This window comes from Rhinoderma darwinii, chromosome 11, assembly GCF_050947455.1.
Source record: "Rhinoderma darwinii isolate aRhiDar2 chromosome 11, aRhiDar2.hap1, whole genome shotgun sequence".
NCBI classification, from domain to species: Eukaryota; Metazoa; Chordata; class Amphibia; order Anura; family Rhinodermatidae; genus Rhinoderma; species Rhinoderma darwinii.
The window spans coordinates 53,801,110-53,823,781 of NC_134697.1; the positions used below are offsets into that span (position 1 = coordinate 53,801,110).

The 22,672-nt window shown below is 43.1% G+C and overlaps 1 protein-coding gene across 3 annotated transcripts in view; it reads left to right on the forward strand.

Annotated features, from left to right (window-relative positions):
* MARCHF8 (membrane associated ring-CH-type finger 8) overlaps positions 1–22,672 on the forward strand; it is a 172,527-nt gene that overhangs the window by 61,039 nt on the left and 88,816 nt on the right. For all 3 annotated transcript variants that reach the window (XM_075841519.1, XM_075841517.1, XM_075841520.1), the window contains exon 2: positions 9,535–9,695. Coding sequence is in view for 2 of the 3 variants with exons in the window: in XM_075841517.1 (XP_075697632.1) it covers positions 9,609–9,695 (87 nt within the window). In the remaining variant the exon portion in view is untranslated. The remainder of the gene's footprint in view (positions 1–9,534; positions 9,696–22,672) is intronic.

Genomic DNA, 22,672 nt, shown 5'->3' on the forward strand with positions numbered 1-22,672 from the left:
CTGTTACTCCTTTTCCTTCTGTAGCCCGCTGTAGACTTGGCACAGACTGATCTTTTGGAACATGGGTTATTCTATTGGGTTTTCTTTTACATTTGCTTGTTTTATTTTCTTTGCAGATCTATGTCTGATTTTGTATCTATTTTTGGAAACTAAGACTTCTATGGATTTTCACGCGTCTCGCACGGACCTATGTTAGTCTATGGGGCCGTGCAGACAGTCCGTGATTTTTGCGCAGCGTGTGTCCGCTGCGTAAAACTCACGACATGTCCGTTCTTTGTGCGTATTTCGCGCATCACGCACCCATTGAAGTCAATGGCTGTGTGAAAATCACGCGCACCACACGGAAGCACTTCCGTGGGACGTGCGTGATTCACGCAACAGTAGTAAAAAGTATGAATGAAAACTGAAAAGCACCACGTACTTTTCTGTTTACAAACAGTGTGTCATAATGATGGCGGCTGCGTGAAATTCACGCAGCCACGCATCATACGGGGATGACACACGGAGCTGTTAAGTGCCTTTTGCGCCTGCAAAACGCCACGTTTTTTGCGCGTGCAAAACGCACACGCTCGTGTGAATCCGGCCTTACTGTGTATTTGTTTGCAATTTCCACAAAACCAAAGTGATCACATGCCAGTTCAACACCGTGATCCGTGTGTGTGTGTGTTTGTTTTTGTGTTTGTGTTTGTTTTTGTGTTTGTTTGTTTCGCTCCTATCCAGTTTATTTATAATCCATACATTGAATAAAAAAAAAGTGACCACAAGCCATATAGGATTTCTTTCTCTTTTGGCTGTTAACTTGTAACTTTTGCATTAGTTACTGTCTATCCAGATTAAACTGCTTATTCATGACAGATTTTTAATTAAATACTGCAGATTTTCTGCAATGGATTTTGTTGCGGAAAATCCGCATCATAATACAGTAGCAGCAATGTGGATGTGATTTTTACACATATCATCCACATGCTGGACAAATATCATCCCAATGATAAGCGGGGAAAAAAACGCTCAAATTCACCTGCGGTGCGGTTTTTAATCCACAGCATGTCAATTGTATTTGTGTAATCATTGCTTTTTTGTTGCGGGTTTTTCCCATTGAATGCGATGGGGAGGTAAAACCTGCAACAAGTAGCAGATGTTGTGATTTTTGCAGCAAAATTCTGTGCTTCTGCGCCCAGGCCAGCCGCCTCAGATGACATTTTATCCCATGTTACCGTTGCAGCCAATCACAGGCTGCAGTTGTCACATGTGATCCAGCGTCCTCTGAGGAGGCCGGCCTGCAGGATTTCTGCTTCTCAGCTTCCTTAGGGCCTGTTCACATCGGCGTTGGCCTTCCGTTCATGGGTTCTGTTAGTCCTTTCTGTTGGAGAAACCCATGAATGGAACGCCAAACAGAAACCATCGCTTCTGTTTGTATTACCATTGATTTCAATGGTACTGCTTCCGTTGCAATTGGTTTAGTTTGCAGTCGAACGCGGTAATAGTTTCCGCTAAAAAACCATAAACCTTACAGAACAGAAACAAACAAGCGAATTGCAACGGAAACAGTACCATTGAAATAAATGGTAATGCAAACGGAAGCAGTGGTTTCTGTTTGGCGTTCCGTTCATGGGTTCCTCCAAAGGAAAGGTCTAACAGAACCAATGAACGCAAGCCCAACGCTCATGTGAACACCATATTAGGGTGCTCGTACACATTAGATAAGTCTCTTGAATGTGCAGATATTGGCGAGACCAGCCATCTAATGGGTATGGCGGTTCCCAGACTCTCCCCTGATTGCATATCTTGAGGGGGAAGGAAAAATCGGACATGTTGGATTTGAACACGCCCAATCCTTTGTTCCCACAGGGGATAAGCCACTGCCAGATGTGAGAGAGCAACTTTATCCCCTCTCCCCATTGAAAACAAAAGCACACTTGGCTGAACCTAGTGTTAATGTGTAAGGAGGAGTCGGGAGCGAGGCTGTTGGCCAAACGAGCTATAATATAAAAGGCTAGGCTAGCGGATATGTGCTGACCAATCGCCGTCGTGTAAAAACAAGCATGATAGTGCCACATTCAGTGTCCCTTGTGGATATTGCCCCCCTTTTAGATATTGCTACAGTGCCCCCTTGTAAATAGTGCCACACCAGTACCCTCTGTAGATAGTGCCTTGCTTTGCCCCCCTGTAGATAGTGCCTCTTGCAGATTGTGATACACACTGCCCATTTAGATAGTGCCACATGCTGACCCCTGTAGATGGCGCCACATGTTGCACCCTTAGATAGTGCCACAGTCCTGCTCCAGGGGAATGACTCAGGCATCACCAGAAAAGCGCCAATTGATGGGGAAGGGAACTGATGATTCAATTGCCTCGCCAGAGCGTTCAATAGTATGTGCAGGCCTCCCGGCACTGGTGACGGGGGCTTTATGGGCAACTGGAAACCCTCCCTACGTGCGCTACTTGAGTGATAGTGATTTTTTTTTTTGTCCATTGCAGACACATGACACTTTATTTTTATTTATTTTTTAAATCGCAGTTTATTAAATAAAATTCAATGGATGGGTTACTTTGAGATAAAACAAAATATGCAATTTATCATTAGTTGATTCTCTCTGTTCAGTTATTATTTATGCACAACAAGAGAAGAATTCCAGGGCACTCATTATTTATAAAACCAGATTATCAAAAATTGTGGTTTAACCGGGTGCTGGATTAAAGGGATTTTGGGGTATATTTAATTTATATAATGCAGAGATAATGAAACAAGTCGTTGTGGAGAAAATTGATTCTCTATTGCAGTTAGTAACATTTATTTTAAACACAATGACCAGTGGCGGATTAAGTAGACCATAGGCCCTGGGCTGTTACCCATAGTTGGGCCCCCCTTCTCCACCCCCGCCCTGTAACTATTGTTAACACTTCCTTTTTGTCCAGACATTAACAAATGGGTGTTACTACTCCCCTTGTCAAAAGGCTGTGTCCCCACATACTGACAGTCTCCAACCATCGCTGACAGTATCGCACCGTGTAGGGACACATTCTCCTGACAAGGGGAATAGTAACACTTATTTGTCTATCAGTCCTGGACTGCACAAAGACTTTGTGAAATACAAGGATTTCCTATAATAAACATGTCAGTAGAGATGACAGATTGTCTATGAATCTAGTGACTCACAGGTGACGACGTAGTTTTTTTTCCCTCTTCTCCATCCAGTCCAGACTTCATGACGACTTTTCCCGGCCATGACCCATTTCTGCAGAATTTGCCACTCAGATGTCTTTGGCTCCTCACTTTTTCAACATTTCCACACCTATAAACAAAGATAATATTATCATGGTGCCACACACTGCGCCCCTGAATAAAATAGTACAAACACTGTGCCCCTAAATATTATAGCACCATAGACTGCGCCCCTGAATATAATTGTGTCAAACACTGTAGATAGCACCACACACAGCCCCCTGTAAATAGCGCTACACAGTCCTCCCCCTCTGTAAATAGCGTCACATAGCCCTCCCCCTCTTGTATATAGTGCTACACAGCAATCCCCCTTAGATATAGTGATACACAGCGCTCCCCCCTTCTATATAGTGCTATACAACAATCCCCCCTTGTATATTGTGCTACACAGCGTCTCCCCCCTTGGACCTGCAGCTCTTGTAATAGCTCAGTATAATGCCCCATAGATGTGACAGTATAATGCCCCATAGAGGTGACACAGTATAATGCCCCATAGAGGTGACACAGTATAATGCCCCATAGAGGTGACACAGTATAATGCCCCATAGAGGTGACACAGTATAATGCCCCATAGAGGTGACACAGTATAATGCCCCATAGAGGTGACACAGTATAATGCCCCATAGAGGTGACACAGTATAATGCCCCATAGAGGTGACACAGTATAATGCCCCATAGAGGTGACACAGTATAATGCCCCATAGAGGTGACACAGTATAATGCCCCATAGAGGTGACACAGTATAATGCCCCATAGAGGTGACACAGTATAATGCCCCATAGAGGTGACACAGTATAATGCCCCATAGAGGTGACACAGTATAATGCCCCATAGAGGTGACACAGTATAATGCCCCATAGAGGTGACACAGTATAATGCCCCATAGAGGTGACACAGTATAATGCCCCATAGAGGTGACACAGTATAATGCCCCATAGAGGTGACACAGTATAATGCCCCATAGAGGTGACACAGTATAATGCCCCATAGAGGTGACACAGTATAATGCCCCATAGAGCTGACACAGTATAATGCCCCATAGAGCTGACACAGTATAATGCCCCATAGAGCTGACACAGTATAATGCCCCATAGAGCTGACACAGTATAATGCCCCATAGAGCTGACACAGTATAATGCCCCATAGAGCTGACACAGTATAATGCCCCATAGAGCTGACACAGTATAATGCCCCATAGCTGCAACACAGTATAATGCCTCCATAGCTGCAACACAGTATAATGCCTCCATAGCTGCAACACAGTATAATGCCTCCATAGCTGCAACACCGTATAATGCCTCCATAGCTGCAACACCGTATAATGCCTCCATAGCTGCAACACAGTATAATGCCTCCATAGCTGACACAGTATAATGCCCCATAGCTGCAACACAGTATAATGCCCCATAGCTGCAACACAGTATAATGCCCCATAGCTGCAACACAGTATAATGCCCCATAGCTGACACAGTATAATGCCTTCATATGTGCGTACCTAATAAAAAAGAAAACATAATTACTTACCTATCCCGGTTCCAACCACGGTGGGGGATGCGATGCTTCTCCTCCTCTGCACTGTGCTGTGCTGTGAGTGACTCCGTGCAGACAGGCGCGATGACGTCACTACATCGCGCCTGCCTGCACCGAGCCGCTCACGGCAGAGTGAATGCTGGGGAGAGGCTCCGGCATTCAACCCAACTGAATCTGCGTCCTGCGGACGCAGATTCAGTTGGAAGCGGGCAGCTAGCAGCGCTGCATAGTTTTTGAAGTTTGTGTGCGGTTCGGGCCGCGATGGGCCCCTGGCAGCCTCGGGCCCCGGGCGACCGCCCGAATCGCCCATATTATAATCCGCCATTGACAATGACCTTTTATTAGTAGTGCTGAACACTATGGAGTTTCTCGTGGTACATCCTCGCTTCTCTTCTGCCATGGCTCAATGAATACATCCGTTTTATTATACAGTAAATGTGTCATACCTGCAACTCAAGGCAGGATTATTCACCTTTTGTGAAATTCGCTTAGGACTGGCAAACTGCGATGTGTTTTGGGATTGGTCTTCACCTTTTGTAAATGTCTTGGCCAAGCTGCCAAAAGATGTTTAGTGATGCACACATCTTACATTTTCAGGATCTACTGTCCAGTTAAACAGGTTTACTAGCACTGCTGTGATGGGTATCGAAGTGATGGCTTTGTGAATCGTATATAAATTGCCTCAATCATAACGTTGGGCATCTGTATCATACCCATACCACAGAGGTCCCCAACCTTTTGTAGATCCCAACCCACTTACAGATACGACACATGGCGGGGCTGTATACAGCGCTTGACATACGGTTGAAAGTGAAATTTGGGAGGGACATTGTGAAGAGCCAGGTCTGTCCACTGTTCTCAGTCAACATTGTAAGAATACACCTAAGAAATTTAACAGATCACAATGCTTCTCAGATATGTCCTTTTCAGCTGAATGACAGGCGCAATACACAGCAGTCCCCTCCACTCTAGTTCTAATTGCCTTATATTTAAAGAGGATCTGTCACCACATTATAAGTGCCCTATCTCGTACATAATGTGATCGGCGCTGTATGATGCTGACCAATCAGCGTCCTACGCTTCTCTCCATTCATTTTTAGCTGTACTTGCAACACAGCGTGAACTCGCGAGATCACGCAGTGCAGTCACATACTCCCACATTAACTTTTCCGAAGTGTCTTGGGAGTGAATAGACATCACCTCCAGCCGGGAAGCGATGTCTATTCACACTCCCCACACTTCGGTAAAGTTTCTGTCAATGACAGCACAAGTGATCTCGCGAGATCACGCTGTGCTGTGTGAGTAAGTCCCCAAGGATCTTTACTGAAGTGTCGGGAGTGTGAATAGACATTGCATCCTGGCTGGAGGTCTATTCACTCTCAAGACACTTCGGTAAAGTTAATGTGGTAGTATGTGACTGAACAGTGTGATCTCGCGAGATCACGCTGTATTGCAAGTACTGCTAAAAATGAATGGAGAGAAGTCTATGACACTGATTGGTCACTGTCATACACTCCTCTGTACAACGCCCAGTTGGTAAAAAAGTAAAAACACGCCCAGTTGTCTATTAAGAAACTAATTCGTATAAATCTAAAATTGTGCATAACTTGCTTAAAATTGATTGTTTTTCAAAATAAAAACCACTGTTGTGATCTACATTACAGCGCCGATCACATTATGTAGGAGACAGGGCACTTATAATCTGGTGACAGAGACTCTTTAAAGAGGATCTGTCACTAATTTAGTAATGCCCAATATCCTAACTAATCTAATAGGCGCTGTCACACTGATAATGCTAGTGAAAATTGTGTCCCAAAAAGTTTATTTTAAGTTTTGAGATTTTTTCTAAATATGCAAAAGATTCTAAACTTTAATATGCATCCAGGATCGCAGTTCTAGCTGTAAAATAACCGGAGGTATCACCAGTTGAATACACAGTCAGGAATGGAAGCTGTATACTATATGATCAGGCTGTGTTGCTGGGCAGGGAAGGGGGAGAAGCTGTATGCTGATTAAACAGCGTCATACAGAAAACATTACACCGCTGAGAGAGAGAAAAAAAGTTACTTCCCATTTGGCTATTAGAGCCAAATTAGCATATTTAGAAAAAAGCACATAACTTTGCAAATAATAAACATATTTGAAAAAAAATAGTTATCCGCATCACAGCGCCTATTAGATTAGTTATGAGATTGAGCATTAATAAACTAGTGACAGATCCTCTTTAAAGGGGTTTTCCAGGACTTCAATATTGAAGGACTATGATGCACTTTGTTGCATATCAGAGCTCCTGACAGCAGAATTTTCTGTGTAGAATATTACATACCCACATTAATATAAAAAGAGACCTTTTCACTACTATATACCATAACTACCTTTTTAGTGTCCATGACCAGAGAATCCCTTCTGTGAATCGCAAACCAATTTTGCAAATTCCCACAGGTTGGTCATGTTTGGATACCTTTTATCTACTGATCTGGTGATGGTTTTCTCAATTTTGTGTGGAGAATTTTAAACAAAAGCAGATACTGTACATGCGGTCATATTGGAGTGATCATATGCAATCATGGCCTAGTCTGGTTTCACCAATAGCGGGCAACTATTAAGATCTGTGAAGGAACCAAAAGGAGGTTATAATTTTTTCCTTAAAGAGGCTCTGTCACCACATTATAAGTGCCGTATCTCCTACATAAGGAGATCGGCGCTATAATGTAGGTGACAGCAGTGCTTTTTATTTGAAAAAAATGATCTATTTTCACCACTTTATTAGCGTTTTTAGATTTATGCTAATGAGTTGCTTAATGCCCAAGTGGGCGTATTTTTACTTTAGACCAAGTGGGCGTTGTACAGAGGAGTGTATGACGCTGACCAATCAGCATCATGCACTCCTCTCCATTCATTTAGGCAGCGCATAGGGATCCTTTTAGATCCTTATGTGCTGTCTTATACTAACACATTAACAATACTGAAGTGTTTAGACAGTAAATAGACATTCCACGGGATGTCTATTCACAATCTCTGCACTTCGTTACTGTTTCTATGGTAGTTATAGCAGAGGAAGCGTGATCTCGTTGTAACCTGTCATTTACTGCGGGATCACGCTTCCTCTGCTGTAACTACCACAGACGGAGTAACGAAGTGCAGGGATTGTGAATAGACATCCCGTGGAATGTCTATTCACTGTCTAAACACTTCAGTATTGTTAATGTTGGTATAAGACAGCACATAAGGATCTAAAAGGATCCCTATGCGCTGCCTAAATGAATGGAGAGGAGTGCATGATGCTGATTGGTCAGCGTCATACACTCCTCTGTACAACGCCCACTTGGTCTAAAGTAAAAATACGCCCACTTGGGCATTAAGCAACTCATTAGCATAAAACTAAAATCGCTGAAAATAGATAGTTTTTTTTAAATAAAAAGCATTACTGTCACCTACATTATAGCGCTGATCTCCTTATATAGGAGATAGGGCACTTATAATGTGGTGACAGAGTCTCTAAGTGTAATTTGTTTATGGCACGAATTCTTCCACTCGTGCAGTCCGTGACCTGGAGTGTCTGTTATTATATAGATATAGTAGTTCAATTAATATTTGGTTATGAAGCAAGCCTTTTGCTATCCAATGATCCTTGAGTGACAAAGCTTCTCTGATGCTGATGGGCACGGTAATAACCCTGTCACATAAGACATAAATGAATTTACAATTACCAATACATCAAGTCATTATTAAGAATTATAACAAATGTGATGCATGTTCCTATTTAGTTCCATATACAGTAAATCGATCATATCCAAACACTTGTTTATACAATAATCCGGAAAGATGGCATGTTGCCAGTCAGCAATTCGTCTGAAGTATTCGTAGTCAGATGTACAGCTACACACTCGTATATAAATATCATTTGACACATTCCTAGAATCCTTTTAAGGATTTTCTCAGCTTGGTGATAAGAAAAGTGTGTTCTCTCCGAGGTGTTAAGGGCTCTATTACATCACCTGCGAAGTGGCAGATGGCATTATTCATATTGACCTATACTAGAGGGTCATTTCAACTAAAGGCCCTATTACACGGGCCAATATTCGGGCAAACGAGCATTTACAGAACGCTCGTTCCCGCTCATTGCCCTGTGTAAACAAGACAACAAGCAGCTGATGAACGATCGGCTGATCATATAGTTTCTGCAGCCTAAAATATTATCGTCGTCTACATTAAAAATCCTTGTATAAACATGGAGACGTGCTGCTAACATGCTAGAAATGAATATAGTAACGAGCGCTCGTCCCCAAACATAGCTCCTTGTAAAAGAAGCAAATGAGCGCCGATCTACGAGGGGTCTTGTTGATCGTCGCTCGTTAACACTGCTCACATCGGGCCGTATAATAGGACCCTAAAATGGACGTCTAATATTCAGGTTAGTCTTTTCGAGTAACCCGAAAGACAACTGTATGGAACGTATTTGCTGTATATTTTTTTATTTTTTTTATTCCCACCCCCCAGCAAAAAGTCAAATGCCTTTTAATCCACCGAAAATGGGATCTGATATGTGCCAGATTATCAAATGTTTTGGATTATCAACTAGTCATAGTATAAGGAGAATCTCCAGGAAGATAAAATGCATAAATAAAATGTTAGCACAAAATGTTGAGTTTTAAGTTGTGTTTTTTTTTGTTTTTTTTTTTCCTAGAATGGCCAGCTGCATGTATTAATAATGTCAGATAATGTTATTCAGGAAGCTTGGCAACGCCACTTCTTTAATACTTGACTTTCTTTCAATATAGAAGCCTGAAATACAGTCCAAAATGGAAAGTAGTGGAAATATTTCATATGAAAAAGATTGAGCGGAGAAACTGTGATGAAAATGCATCAGATGTCTGCAGTACCATCCCGAGATGTTCACTCCACATGCTTTCAGAAAAAGGCCAAAGAAAGAGAAGAACAGGTAAGGTTCTACTATACAACCTTTTATTGTAAACTTTATATAGAATTAATAAACCTAAATCACTCGGATGGTCAATTAGGTTAATCTCCACTATGAGCATATGGCACGTGCATAGGCAGGAGCTTAATGCAAAGCATCTAGAGCTGTTTCAACCGAGAGGTGGGTAATTAGCATAACAAATCCTTCCCATGTGTCCCACATTTACCGGGATAGTCCCAGTTTTCAGGCACTAATCTGGGGGGTGCCTAGTCCCAAAAGTTGGTTCCAACAGCTGGGAGAACTTTCGGGACTCTGAAACCTTCTGTATAGGGAAACTAGTATTGTCGCTGAGCCATTACTAGTTTTACTGACTGCTGCCAGCGGATGACATCATTGAAGAGAAGATGATGGCTTGTGGCTCTTAGATGGGACCCTCAGAGAATAAATGAACACTATAAGTTTTTGGCAACATATGGCACCATTTGGCTCTATGTGGGAAAAGTATGATGCTCTCCGACCATTGTTTGGCACTATATATGTGCAAAGTATTGAACTCTCTGGAAACTGCTTAGCTGTATACTGACAAAGTATTGCACTATGTAGGTACTGTTTAGCTCTATGGGGCACTATGGCCCACTGTCTGGGTATGGTACTCTGAGCAATGTAGTATGAACTATCTATCAGGGTGATGTGTGGCACACTGTTTGGACGCTACATGACGCTCTCTGTGCAATGTGTGTACCATGTATCGGGGCCCTATGTGGCACTATTTTTGAGGGACTTGTGGTACTATGACTGAATATTCACATACACATTAGGGTGTTACTACGGTGGGGCCAAGTTCTTAAAAATTTGTACACGGCTACATTTATTTTTTGTTCTGTAAAAAGATAATCCTATTGTATCAAAAGGGCTTCACAGCAGAGTGAAAAAGACTTACCCCTCCTGGTATGCATCCTTGGCAGCTAGCCACAAATTCTGCAACCATACTCTCCTCTATCACCCTGAGATGCATCCCAAGATGAACTGTACTACAAGGGCTCATATTGTACACCGCTCCAAATAATGGGGCAGGCCGAGGGTTCAGTGCCAAAAACGTCCATCACCCAAGTACTGATTTCAAAATATGAAAATTGTTACCACGCTTGTATACCGAACTTTATAGCAGTATTGTTTCATGTCCGTACATGAAATGTACAGACCTAATACTTCTCTCAGCTAAGCGTTTACTACAATTGTATCCAGTCTGCTCTAAACACATCAACAGCACAAGTCTCTAATCGTTTGCTTGAGTTTGCTGACCGGAGTCCAGGCTGTTTAGCTGACAGGTTATTGTCTTGACTTGATACAATTGTTGCAGACTCATCTGTGAGAAGTATTAGGTCTGTATGGACTTTCAGCTTCTGCATGTTAACAAGGATGCTTCCATTCACTGTCCGTGATCATAGATCTTGGAAATTGTAACGATTTGAAACAAAGTATACTAGAACATTGCACAATTTTTCATTCGTGATTCGGTTTTACTTCCATAATTCCCCAAATCATAAATTATCACTTATCCACCAGATAGGTGATCATTTTCTGATCAATGAGGGTCCCCCACCAATCATGAGAACAGGGGGTCCTAATCCCCCATATCCTCCTCACTGCACTCCCCACAGTGAGAGGGAGCTTGAATGGAGTGCCATCGAGCATGCGCCTGCCACTCCTTTCACGGTCCATGAGAATCACGTAAACAGCCGAGCACTGTACTCAGCTATTTCCGTCATTCCCATGGGCTTTGAATGGAGCGATAGCGCGCATGCTCAACCGCCGCTTCCCTTAATGTCCTTACTGTGGTTGAGCAGTGAGAAGAATCTGGGTGCTCGGGGCCTCCAGTCTCACGATCGCTGGGCTTCCCATCGGTGGGGCCCCCCAACTATCAGAAAAGTATCACCTATCCTGTGGATAGGTGATTAATTTATGATTTTGGGAATATCACAGGCGAGTGCTGGTAACCACTCTATGATGAATATAACTGTACATGGTAGTACATGGGTACTACCACTGAACCCTCCAAGATCAAGGCAGAAACATCGATGTTGTACACAGCCCTGCTCCTGCAACAACTTCTGGGATCCAAGATTTTTTTTAAAAATTTTTTGTTATCAGAAATCGCTTATTACAATTTGTTCAATTCTTATTTATTTCTAATAAAATGAAAAAGATTTGTACCTAGCAGCGAGTGATAGGCTCCTAAACAACTTCACATAGGGTTACCTTCTGCTGGACCTTTAGGGGTCCATTACGGTGTCAGAATTTGGGCCCAATGTAGGATCCTCTGGTACAAGAGCCATGGCAACCTCCGTCCTAAATGACTGGACTGTGTGGTATGGTAGCTGTTGATTTGGGGTCTCCAAGCCCCCATATCATGGGGAAGTTACAGCAAGCAAAGTAAAGCTCCGTATAGTTTTATGGTGTGTCGCAGTGCGACTTGCAGTCGTGTACAGACGTGAGACTACAGCCTAAATGGCTTTTTCTCGTGGATTATATAGATATAATGCTTTTGATTTTTTTTTATCTTTCATTCTAATGCATATTTTTAATAGAGCTCAGGAGCAAGAAAACAATACAACTCATTTAACAAAACATATATCTTCAGAAAAAACACAGCTTGAGTGCCAACATTCAAAGGAACATCTGACAAAGAAAAACAATTCATATACATAACAGATTGCGAAGGTGACCACTGGTTATGGCAGCAACAATCCTTTTGTATTTCAAATGAAGAATTGTCATGGTAACTGCTTTGTGTTACACCGGTATTTTCATAAGAGATTTTATATCCCCTTGCAACATTCCAGCGTCTGTGAGCACAAAACCGCCTTTACGGATGGGGTCATTCTGGGACATGTTGCTAATGTCCACGAAGGCAAAATTATCTGGTGGTATAGCCCTGCTGAGTGGCACACATGTCTGCATAATACAAAGAGCATCACATGTATATTTATGATTTTATAGACTTTTATTGATATCCGAGGTTGATTGTGTATTGATGTCATTCTGTGCATCTTCAATATGCCTTTTATCTGTTAATGTCGAGGGCACAAATTCGGCTCACTAAATGCCCCGCAAATTGCAATTGTTGACAAAATGGCACTCTAAGAAGACTAGAGGAATCAACATGACTATATGCCCTAGTTGAGGGCATAATGTAGGTGCCTGTATATTATTATATACTAGTCAGAATGTGCGCAATAGGGTAATCTTGGCAATTAGATTTGTCTTAGACCTCGATAGAAAACAATCCTAAATATAGGTACCAGAAGCAAATTTCCCAATGCATTGACTACCTGGATTAGATATTGGTTAGTAGGACATAAATTGGCCATGCGTTGCTATACCAACGCTGTATGATCCCATCTAGCCATGAACATGTTTAGACATGCCTGGTGTAACTACTGTTACCGGAGCCAACTGTGGCCATTTGGCAAGGAGGCTAACGTCTTTATATTATGTTAATGAAAACCTGCAGTGTCTTGTGAAGTACTTGTATATAGCAGACTGTGTTTAATTTCATTATGCAAACCTATGAATTTTTTTAGATGAAGTAATTTGATCATATATGTTTTAGTCTCGAGCTTTAGTCAGAGGAGCGAATAACAAGGAAATAGCTGGTAGTACAGTAAGTCATTCTGGTTGTCCTAGTGCTAACAATAGGTGAAATGGGAAATGTCGAAGCTAATCTATTAGTGTCCATATACACGACCCATGGTGCTGGCTGGGAGAGATTTACTAAGCAAAATTGTATTGTATCACAAATTAATCCAAAAAATGTATTTCATGATGTGTATCAGAATTTTGGAAAGCGGCTAAAAAGCTCTTAAAATGCAACAAATTAATTAAAGACGTGTGGGTTTTTTTCACAAATGATCGGTATAAACACACGTAAGCCAGGAGTCGCCATAAGGAAGATAAATGTGTCTAACATGCCCAGCTGGTTGAACCAAATTTATTACACCACATGTGGCATTTTGACCAATTTGGTACAATTTTAAACTAATACGTCCTACGAAATTATTCATACATCTCACCCACTGATCATATCATTATGCCTCCTGAGTTTCAGAAAGTCCTTTGGGATAGGCCAAGGCCTCTTCTTAATCTTCCCCTGCTTTAGGTCTCATTCAGATGAGCATGTATCAAGGCCGTGTTACAGCCGTTAAAGCAGAGACTCGTGTGTTTCAACGGGGCCGTTCACACAACCGTTGTTTGAACGAAGCGCGTGAAGGGTCAGTGAAAAAAATAGGACGTGTCCTATTTTTTTGCGCTTCACGCATCCCTCCAGAGATTTTAGTCTATGGGGGATGCGTGATAACGCATCCCGCCCGAGTGCAGCATGGGGGCACCTCGGACGTAAAAAACTGTAGTTTTTCATGTCCGAGGTTGGCCACATTTGTGTGAATGTAGCCTTAAGGGGGTTATTCTGTGGACAGCTGCTTTTGAGCACCACCGTAATGGCAATTTTTCTCGTATATGTTTACCTCGCCATTGTATTGCTTACAGTATACTTTCCCTACACTATGGCCACATAGTGCCTACTTGTAGCTCATCCCCACTGTTGTGCCTATGAAGACGTGTAGTGCCAGCACAGTAAGAACAGCAAGACAAAATTGCCCATACCATTGTTCCTGCTACATAGAAACTGTTCACACTAATATCATGGCTTCTGTTTTTAACACTCAATCGGCCACGAACGGTAAGACGGATGTGTTTTCAAGCTTATCAAAATGAATCCTGATGGATCCCTTTGACTTAGGTCTGTTTGCCATCGGATTCTGGTGTTTTTTATGACCAAAATAGCTCTGCTTAATGCCATCAAAAACACCAGAACCATGGCAGAATGGAAAAGTTTTATCCATAACATTGTGCAAGCCCCAAAGCAGTGTCCATAAAATAGCTCTAACTACATAGCAGCATAGAGTAGTTACTGCCACGTCAGTGCCCGTACAAAATTGCTATACTGCAATTGTCAAATGTCACAAACTGTGATGTCTATATGACTGTAGAGCTGCATGTGGTCTTCTGGGCTTATCTAGACTATAGACTATATGGGCCCTTTTACAACTGCAAATTATCGGGCTCGTTCATTGGCTGATTGTATCGTTTTAGATGCCGAAAATATTTTCACTGTCTGTAGCGCATCTCCCTGTGTAAACAGGGAAATGTGCTGCCTACATGATAGAAATGTATGTAGACGAGCGATCATAGTAACGAGCGCTCGTCTCTATGCTAGCTCCTTTTGAAAGGAGCAAATGTGCGCTGATCGAGAAGCTGTCTCGTTGATCGGCGCTCGTTGTACCGGCCAAAATGGGCCAGTTTAAAAGGACCTTAGGTCTACACTGTCGCCAAATGTTCTTTAGGCTGCCTACAGACTTGTGATATCTGTCGGCCAAGCGCTCATTAGACTGACATCTATTCCACCCGACTGAGCCGAGCATGCATGTGTTTTCAATGGGGAGAGGAGAATAAGGTGCTGCCATACACATCTGGTGGCAGCTTATCTCCCATGGAAATAAATGATCTGAAATCCAACATTCCCTATCCTTCTTTCCAACGACATCTGCCATCGGGGGACGGTCGATACATCCCTCTACACTTTAGATAGTCCAACGGTGCTGCCGAAATTGGTGAGTGTTTTTGTTGACCTTCATCAATTTTGTATGGGTACCATTAGAGTGCGACTATGTGCAAAGCAGGAGGTTGTAGTGAAAAGATGCTGGAAATGGGCAGCTGGTAGGGTGGATTGTATTGTGCATAGTACAGTCCTGATCTCCATCGCAGCCGGTGCTACTGTACCTCCACGCCTCTAATTACTGTCAAACTCATGAGAACCTTTGTAGATGCTTCATCTGTTTGGGGCAAAGAAATGTCTTATTTATTCTTTAGGTTCTCAAGGCAGAAATCGATATCTTTATAAATTGGTTTCAAACCAAACAAAAGCTTGAGAGAGCTCATTTCTAGGAGTTTATATAAAGCATCCACAAATAGCTTCAGGTGTTATGATAAAAGACCGGATGAGGATTCTTTTTGCTAGAATACATTTCTGTAGTGTAAATACATAGCAATGTAACCTGTATTCATACACACAGAGATGTAATCACCTCTCAATAGCCGTAGATCCCCTAGTTTTGTATCAACATTCGAAATAGTAAATACTGTGTGGATATGACCTTTCTCCTTAAACTATCTTCCATTTACTTAGTTTTGAAAACTTCTCATTTCTTTTAATTAAATGATTATTCCAATGATAAAATTAAAGTTGTATAGTCTTGACCCCTGTCCATATTAGGGCTTATGAATCATTGAATGGGTCCCCTGCTTGGGACCCCCCTTTGAGTCATAACAAAGAGCCTCTAAGTTAGTGGCTTCTATTCTGGTGGACCTTCCCTGTTCATGTATTACAACTGCTGTAGGATAAAAGTATGGGCAATGCATAACAGACCCACAGCGATCAGCTCATCGCTATGGCTTCCATCTTTAGAGAAGGGGTGGTCTACATGGGACAACCCTTTTTAAGGGTGCTTGGAGCAAATTACTTAACTCTAAGGGTATGTGCGCACACACTAATTACGTCCGTAATTGACGGACGTATTTCGGCCGCAAGTACCGGACCGAACACCGTGCAGGGAGCCGGGCTCCTAGCATCATACTTATGTACGATGCTAGGAGTCCCTGCCTCGCTGCAGGACAACTGTCCCGTACTGTAATCCTGTTTTCAGTACGGGACAGTAGTTCCACGGAGAGGCAGGGACTCCTAGCATCGTACATAACTATGATGCTAGGAGCCCGGCTCCCTGCACTGTGTTCGGTCCGGTACTTGCGGCCGAAATACGTCCGTCAATTACGGACGTAATTAGTGTGTGTGCACATACCCTTAGGGGATGGTCACACGCAGTGACCAGAAACGTCTGAAAATACGGAGCTGTTTTTAGGCGAAAACAGCTCTTGATTTTCAGACATTTTTATAACTCACGTTTTTTATGGCCGTTTTTTTAGCTGTTTTTCAATGGAGTCCATGAAAAACGCCTCCAAAAACGTCCCAAGAAGTGTCCTGCACTTCTTTTGAATAGCCGTCATTTTACGCGCCGTAATTTGACAGCGACGCGTAAAATAAAGGCTCTTGGGAACAGAACATCGGAATTTCCATTGAAAGCAATGGGCAGATGTTAGTAGGCGTATTAGGGGCATATTTCAGGCGTAATTCGTGGCATAAAACGCCCGAATTACGTCTGAAACCACTGCGTGTGGACATACCCTTAGTCTTTCATTTTTCAAGGTGACTTTGAAAAAGATATTTAGTCTGACTCTGCTATGTAGATTTGCTAGAGGGGACTTCACATATATCAATTGGGGGAATTGATATATAGTCAAGAGCCACAGGACAGAGGTACCATATGACATTGTGGCCACCCTGGGCATATACAGTTTTAATTTCAGTTTAAAAAAAAAAAAGTGACCAGTTATTATCCTACCCAGGGTCAAGCAAATCTACTGCCAAATTGTATAGATGTGACTCACTTTGCAATGTCTGCTTGTTTAGATCGGATTTATTTCACAGGAATCGCACAGCACATGGGTGGATAAAACGTGCAACCAGGTCATTTGCCTCCCATAATTTTATACTTCGGCCTCTACAAGAAGGATTTTTTTCATCTTGAGAAATAGATAATCGCATTATCCGTATCTTCTCGTAACTCTGCAGAAGATACAGTTGGAGTCCGCTATATACTGTACATGCAATGAGCATTGTCATGATCATTGACTTTAGTCCGGTCTACAGACAACTGCGATTTCACACAGTATTCTCGTATTGATAGCTGTCATTGTTGTTAATTGTGAGTCGTGGTCACTTGGCTTTTTGTCTCCATCTGCAAGGAACAAAGAAAAGCAGCTGAGACTGGCACGGAGGTTCTCCCATAACCTAAAAAATTGTTTCATACTGAAAATGTCTCCCATTGTTCACTTCTCCGGCTAGAAACATGATATTACAGCATCACTTTTTTTGTTGACTACCTTATTTGTGCTTATCTCGTCGGCTTTGTAAGTAGAGCAATGTATATAATAATATTACCATGAAACCAGATCAATATTAATCCAGAAATGCAGAGATTTGTTATCAGTGACAACTGTCTGCCATATATCTACCTGCTAAATAATGCCTTTATGAAATAATCAGCCTCATGACATAATCAGCAGGATCAGTCTGCGCTTTTTATAGCCATAAATGGATGTAAGATTATTTATACTGTTTCTTTTTTAGGAATGGTGTCCAGGCCGTAGAAAGCTTCCGTAAAAAATAGGACATGTCCTATTTTTTTAAAATTTTACGGATTGTGCTGCTATACTTTATAATGGGAGCACGGACTGCAATTCGGGTGACCGGGCCGTCCGTACTTGTAGTCACGAAACGTGACTACGGGCATGGTGGTGCGCATGTAAGACATTGCACAAACAACGGATATTACTATTTATTAATATGAATTGATGCTTACTCACTCTCCAGGGAACACATTTTAAGGAGTTGTCTCACCACCAGTTTAATATGAGAGCGATGGTGACGATCCCTGGTTCTCAACACTTCCTGTCTCATGGGGATGGGGGTTCTGTTTATCGTACCCACTCGCTTTAACAGCCATATACCTAGTAAGGCATATGGACATGGGCTGTCCTCCTAGAACAAACCCTTTAGGGTATGTGCACACGGTGAGCGGCTTTTACGGCTGAAATGACAGACTGTTTTCAGGAGAAAACAGCTGCCTCGTTTCAGCCGTAATTCCTCCTCCTCGCATTTTGCGAGGCTTCTCTGACAGCCGTAAATTTTGAGCTGTGCTTCATTGAGTTCAATGAAGTACGGCTCAAATTACGTCTGAAAGAAGTGTCCTGCATATAATGTATATAAGTGTCCTGCACTTCTTTTGACGAGGCTGTATTTTTACGCGTCGTCGTTTGACAGCTGTCAAACGACGACGCGTAAATGACAGGTCGTCTGCACAGTACGTCGGCAAACCAATTCAAATGAATGGGCAGATGTTTGCCAACGTATTGTAGCCCTATTTTCAGACGTAAAACGAGGCATAATACGCCTCGTTTACGTCTGAAAATAGGTCGTGTGAACCCAGCCTTAAGGTTATTTAAAGAAGGTTAAAGTTGTAGTAGTTCATGAAGTGCGAAAATGAACCTGCAGGCTGACGGAAGCAGCACTCTCCAGCAGCCGCCCATTTCCGATATCCTTAGGATCCTAATTGTTCTGATCCACTATTTGTGTACATTTTATACATGTACGTCAAGTTGCCCAAACTATAAACATTTTGCCTTATTTTTCTCATTTAGGTTCTGTATACGTGTGTACCCATCAGAGGTACACACGCAGTGGCGTAACTACCGCGGTAGCAGCAGTAGCGGCTGCTACGGGGCCCGGGGCTTGAGGGGGCCCGTGCCGCCAGCCGACACGCACACCCAAATGCCCGGTGGCGCCGCTAGCAGCCGTTATGGCTGCTACAGCGGTAGCGCCGCTACTGTGGGGCCCGCGCCGCCGAGCCTTACACATGCCTGTAGGTGTCGCTAGCACCGGAGGGGGCCCCAGTGCTAGCGGCAGCCAAGTACATGTATTAGCACTGAATGGCCGGGCATGTTCCGTGCCTGACCATCCAGTGCCTTACAATGACACTGATTGGCTAGCGGCGCGATGACATCATCGCGCCGCTTCCATGCTTGGAAGGTGCTGATTGGCGGGGCAAGTCATTCTGCCCCGCCAATGAGCGTCATTGGAGGATGCTCGTTCAGCTCCTGCAGACATGCTCAGAAGAGAGCATGTCTGCATCGCCAGTGAACAGCGTGGGAACGGGATCATGTGAGTATGTCAAGTTTTTTTTTTCCCCCCTCATAAAAGTGTGAAAGGCATTATCTATAGTGGGGGGGTCTATCTACAGGGGGGGGGGGTCGTCTTTATGTGGGCTATTATATATATATATATATATATATATATATATATATATATATATATATATGGTCTATATGTGGGCCATTATATACAGGGGGGTCTATATGTGGGGGTGTGGGCCATTATATACAGGGGGCTCTATATGTGGTCCATTATATACAGGGGGGTCTATATGTGGGGGTGTGTGCCATTATATACAGGGGGCTCTATATGTGGGCCATTATATACAGGGGGCTCTATATGTAGGGCACTATATACAGGGGTGGGCTATATGGAGAGCACTATCTATAGTCCGAGGTTTGTCATGGAGAACTTCGGGGGACTTTCGGTCCCCCGTTCTCCTTATCGCTGCCAGCGATCACTCATGTATCCCCTATCCTGTGGAGATCCTGTGGAGAGGGGATGCATGTCTTTTGTAGGACAAACTATAGGCCGTTTTTTTTTTTTGGGGGGGGGGGCTATATGGCGTTATCTACAGAGGGGTTCTGTATGGTGTTATCTACAGAGGGGGTCTGTATGGCGTTATCTACAGGGGGCTGTGTATGGTGCTATCTATAGGGGGGCGCTGTGTGGTGGAATCTATAGGGAGGCACTATCTACAAGGGGGGGGGGGGGGGGTTGTGTGATACCCAGCAGAGGGGGGGCCCCAGTCAAAAGTTTGCTATGGGGCCCAGTCTTTCCTAGTTACGCCCCTGTACACACGTATACAGTCATATGACAGAGATGTGTCCCTTTGTCATATATGTAGTGGTGAAAAATTAAGTTTTCACAGAAAATCTCTTCCTAGCAATGGCTAATTTTATCTTTGCCGGCACAAAAGATCTATGTTTATTCTTGTGCCGTAAAAAATTCAATTTGGTTAGCAAAGTTAGACCTGGCCTATAAAGTTTATGCAATTAAAAATCCTATTGTATTTGCTTTACTTTTCTTTTTTATATAACATGGTTGACGATGGTGAAACTGTTTGCAGCACTTCGGTTCCTAAAATGTTTGTTTTTTTTTTTTGTTTTCTTTTTGAAGGCCGCATGCATGGCTGTAAGAAATGACTGGAAACTCTAGTCATTATTATTTTCTGCATCAGCTTACGCAACCTCCGTGTCATGTTATCATTCCGCAGTGTTAAATGGCTATTAACATAATTAATAGCACTGCAAATACAGGTTCACGTCTACACGACGTGTAATGTACATACAAATAAAGCTGAACCACCATTCAGGACTTGTTGGGACATATTTTTATTTGTATTTCGCTATTTGCTTTTTGCAGCACATTGCAATGAATCCTTTAGTTTTGTGTCATTTTTATTAATAAGTGACCGCAGTATGTCTTAGAGGTGTCCTGCAAGGACCAGTAGTTGCCAAACTATGTGCCGTGGTGGAAAAACCTAAGAGGCACATTGTGCAGAAAGCAAAGTAGGTGGTTAGAAATAAGTAGTGTAGTTGGTTTGTAATACTAGTAGTGCCATAGCTCTAGGGGTCGCAATTCCGACCGGGACCCTAAGACTGGGGGGCCCACAGGGCCCCCGTAGCCACACAGAGCTGGTCCCGCTTCCTGAATGCTGGAGCAAGGAGCTGACCGCCCTTTGCTCCAGCATTCACTCTGCCATGAGCGGCTCGTCGCAGGCAGGCGCGATGTTGTGACGTCCATCGCACCTGTCTGCGCCGAGTCACTCACAGCACAGACCGGAGGAGAAGGATCCTCCACCCGTTGTGGGAACGGGGATAGGTAAGTAATTGTTATTTTTCTATTAGGCACTATGGGGCATTATACTGGGTAGGGAAGGGGGGCTGATATGGTGGCTGCTATAGGAACATTTTACTATATGGGTAGCATTATACTCTATGTGGGGCATTATACTGTGGGGACAGCTATAGGGGGCATTATACTGTGGGTGCAACTATGGGAGGCTTTATACGGTGTTGGGGCAACAATGGGGGGCTTTATACTGTATGGGGGACATTATACTGTGGGGAAAGTTATGGGGGCATTATGCTGCATGGGGCAGCTATGGGGCATTATGCTATATGGGGGATTTTTTGGGGGCATTGTACTGCATGGGGGCATCTGTGTTGGCATTAAACTGTATGGGGGCATCTGTGGGCATTATACAGTATGGGGTATCTGTGGGCATTATACTGTATGGGGGCATCTATGGGTCAGTATACTGTATGGGGGAATTATACTGTATGGTGGCAGCTATTGGGGCATTATATGGTGTGGGGGGCACTATGGGACCATGATACGGTCTGGGCTGAACCTGGTGTGTATGGGCGGGGATTGGGTGGGATTAGAGGCGTGGCTTAAAAGAATAAACATTGCCGCTGCATGCCGCATCAATTGTCGCTCTTTGTGATACTTGGAAGTATAGCACTGTCTATGGGGTGGGAGGGGGGCTGTATAGAACGGTTTACGAGGGAGGGGCTGTATGGCACGGTTTACAGGAAGGGGCACTATCAACAAATGCGGGCTGTGTGTGGTAAAGAGGGGAGGGGGGCACAGTCAAAAGTTTGCTATGGGGCCCAGTGTTTCCTAGTTACGCCATTGAATACTAGCTATTTATAGGTATTTTGGTCATCAGAATCAAATATGGTTTTCTGAATTACCTGTTGAGAGCAGGCACCTAAGGGTATCTGGCAGCCCCTTCTGCATAAGATCTGCAAATGTGTATGGTGAGTTTTTATTTTTCTCCATTTATTACTGATTACCGGAATAAAGAGGCCGTGCCCCTTTGACTTTGAGATACCTGGTTTATCAGAATCATAATTGAGAGATGTTCCTTTTAAATTCAGTGGAGCTGGAAGACCCATGCACTGTACAGGCAAGTGCATTAGCTAGAAAGGAGACTAAACTAATCGGAAACAACCCGCTAACTATTAATAAATCATATAGTGTAATAACTGCTCAAAGATCCTGTTTTTGTTGTATTTGGGATTGTATTTTAAACCATTAACCACTGTTAAATTGAAGCAGTACAACCTCTTGAAGCCATTTGCAAGCCTACAAAAAAATGGCACCT